Here is a 713-nt window from a genome sequence, read left to right on the forward strand (position 1 = left end):
TGAAAGTAAGGCGCTCAAAACGTACTATGACCGCTTTGAGGCTTAAGTAATGCCCAAAACAAATGTTATTTTTGCTCGCTACAAGTTTCACGAGAAAGTACAAGGGGCCAGTGAACCTTTCGAGCAGTTTGTAACAGATTTGAGGCTGCTTGCCAAGGACTGCAACTATGCTAACAGCGAAGAAATGATCAGAGACCGTGTGGTGTTCGGCATTTACTCGCCCAGAGTCAGAGAGAAATTACTGAGCGTCGGTTCTGATTTAACGCTGGAGAAGGCGATTGACGTCGCCAGATCTCACGAAATAGCTCAAGCACAACTCAAAACGTTTGCTGGCAACGACCACAATGTCCACGCCATTGAGCGCCATTCATCCAAAACGGCCTCATGGAAACCGCGCCAAAGCAGATCAAAGAGAAACACCTTCCATGTTCGGACAGCAGGGGGCGACAATGAACGATTCAAAACCTGCTCCTATTGTGGAAACAAGATGCACGGTGTGCAGGAGACCTGTCCAGCTAAAGGTAAACAATGCAAAACATGTAATAAATGGAACCATTTTGCAAAAGTGTGTTGCTCAGGACAAAACAAAGGCGTGCACACAGTGAGCCAAGACGTTTCTAGTGAAATGATGGAACGCACAGAGGATTTATTCATTGATGTCGTCACAAAGGAAAGTGAATGTGAAAAAACAGACCAGGTCTTCGCAGAAGTGC

General features: G+C 46.0%; 1 protein-coding gene across 1 annotated transcript in view; it reads left to right on the forward strand.

Annotated features, from left to right (window-relative positions):
• LOC112139144 (uncharacterized protein K02A2.6) overlaps positions 1 to 713 on the forward strand; it is a gene marked incomplete at its 3' end in the record, with an annotated part of 1202 nt that extends 489 nt beyond the window's left edge. Inside the window, 1 exon segment of the mRNA XM_024261841.2 lies at positions 1 to 713. Within this exon segment, the coding sequence (XP_024117609.1) occupies positions 50 to 713 (664 nt within the window).

The sequence above is a fragment of the Oryzias melastigma genome, unplaced genomic scaffold (assembly GCF_002922805.2).
Source record: "Oryzias melastigma strain HK-1 unplaced genomic scaffold, ASM292280v2 sc02916, whole genome shotgun sequence".
NCBI lineage: Eukaryota > Metazoa > Chordata > Actinopteri > Beloniformes > Adrianichthyidae > Oryzias > Oryzias melastigma.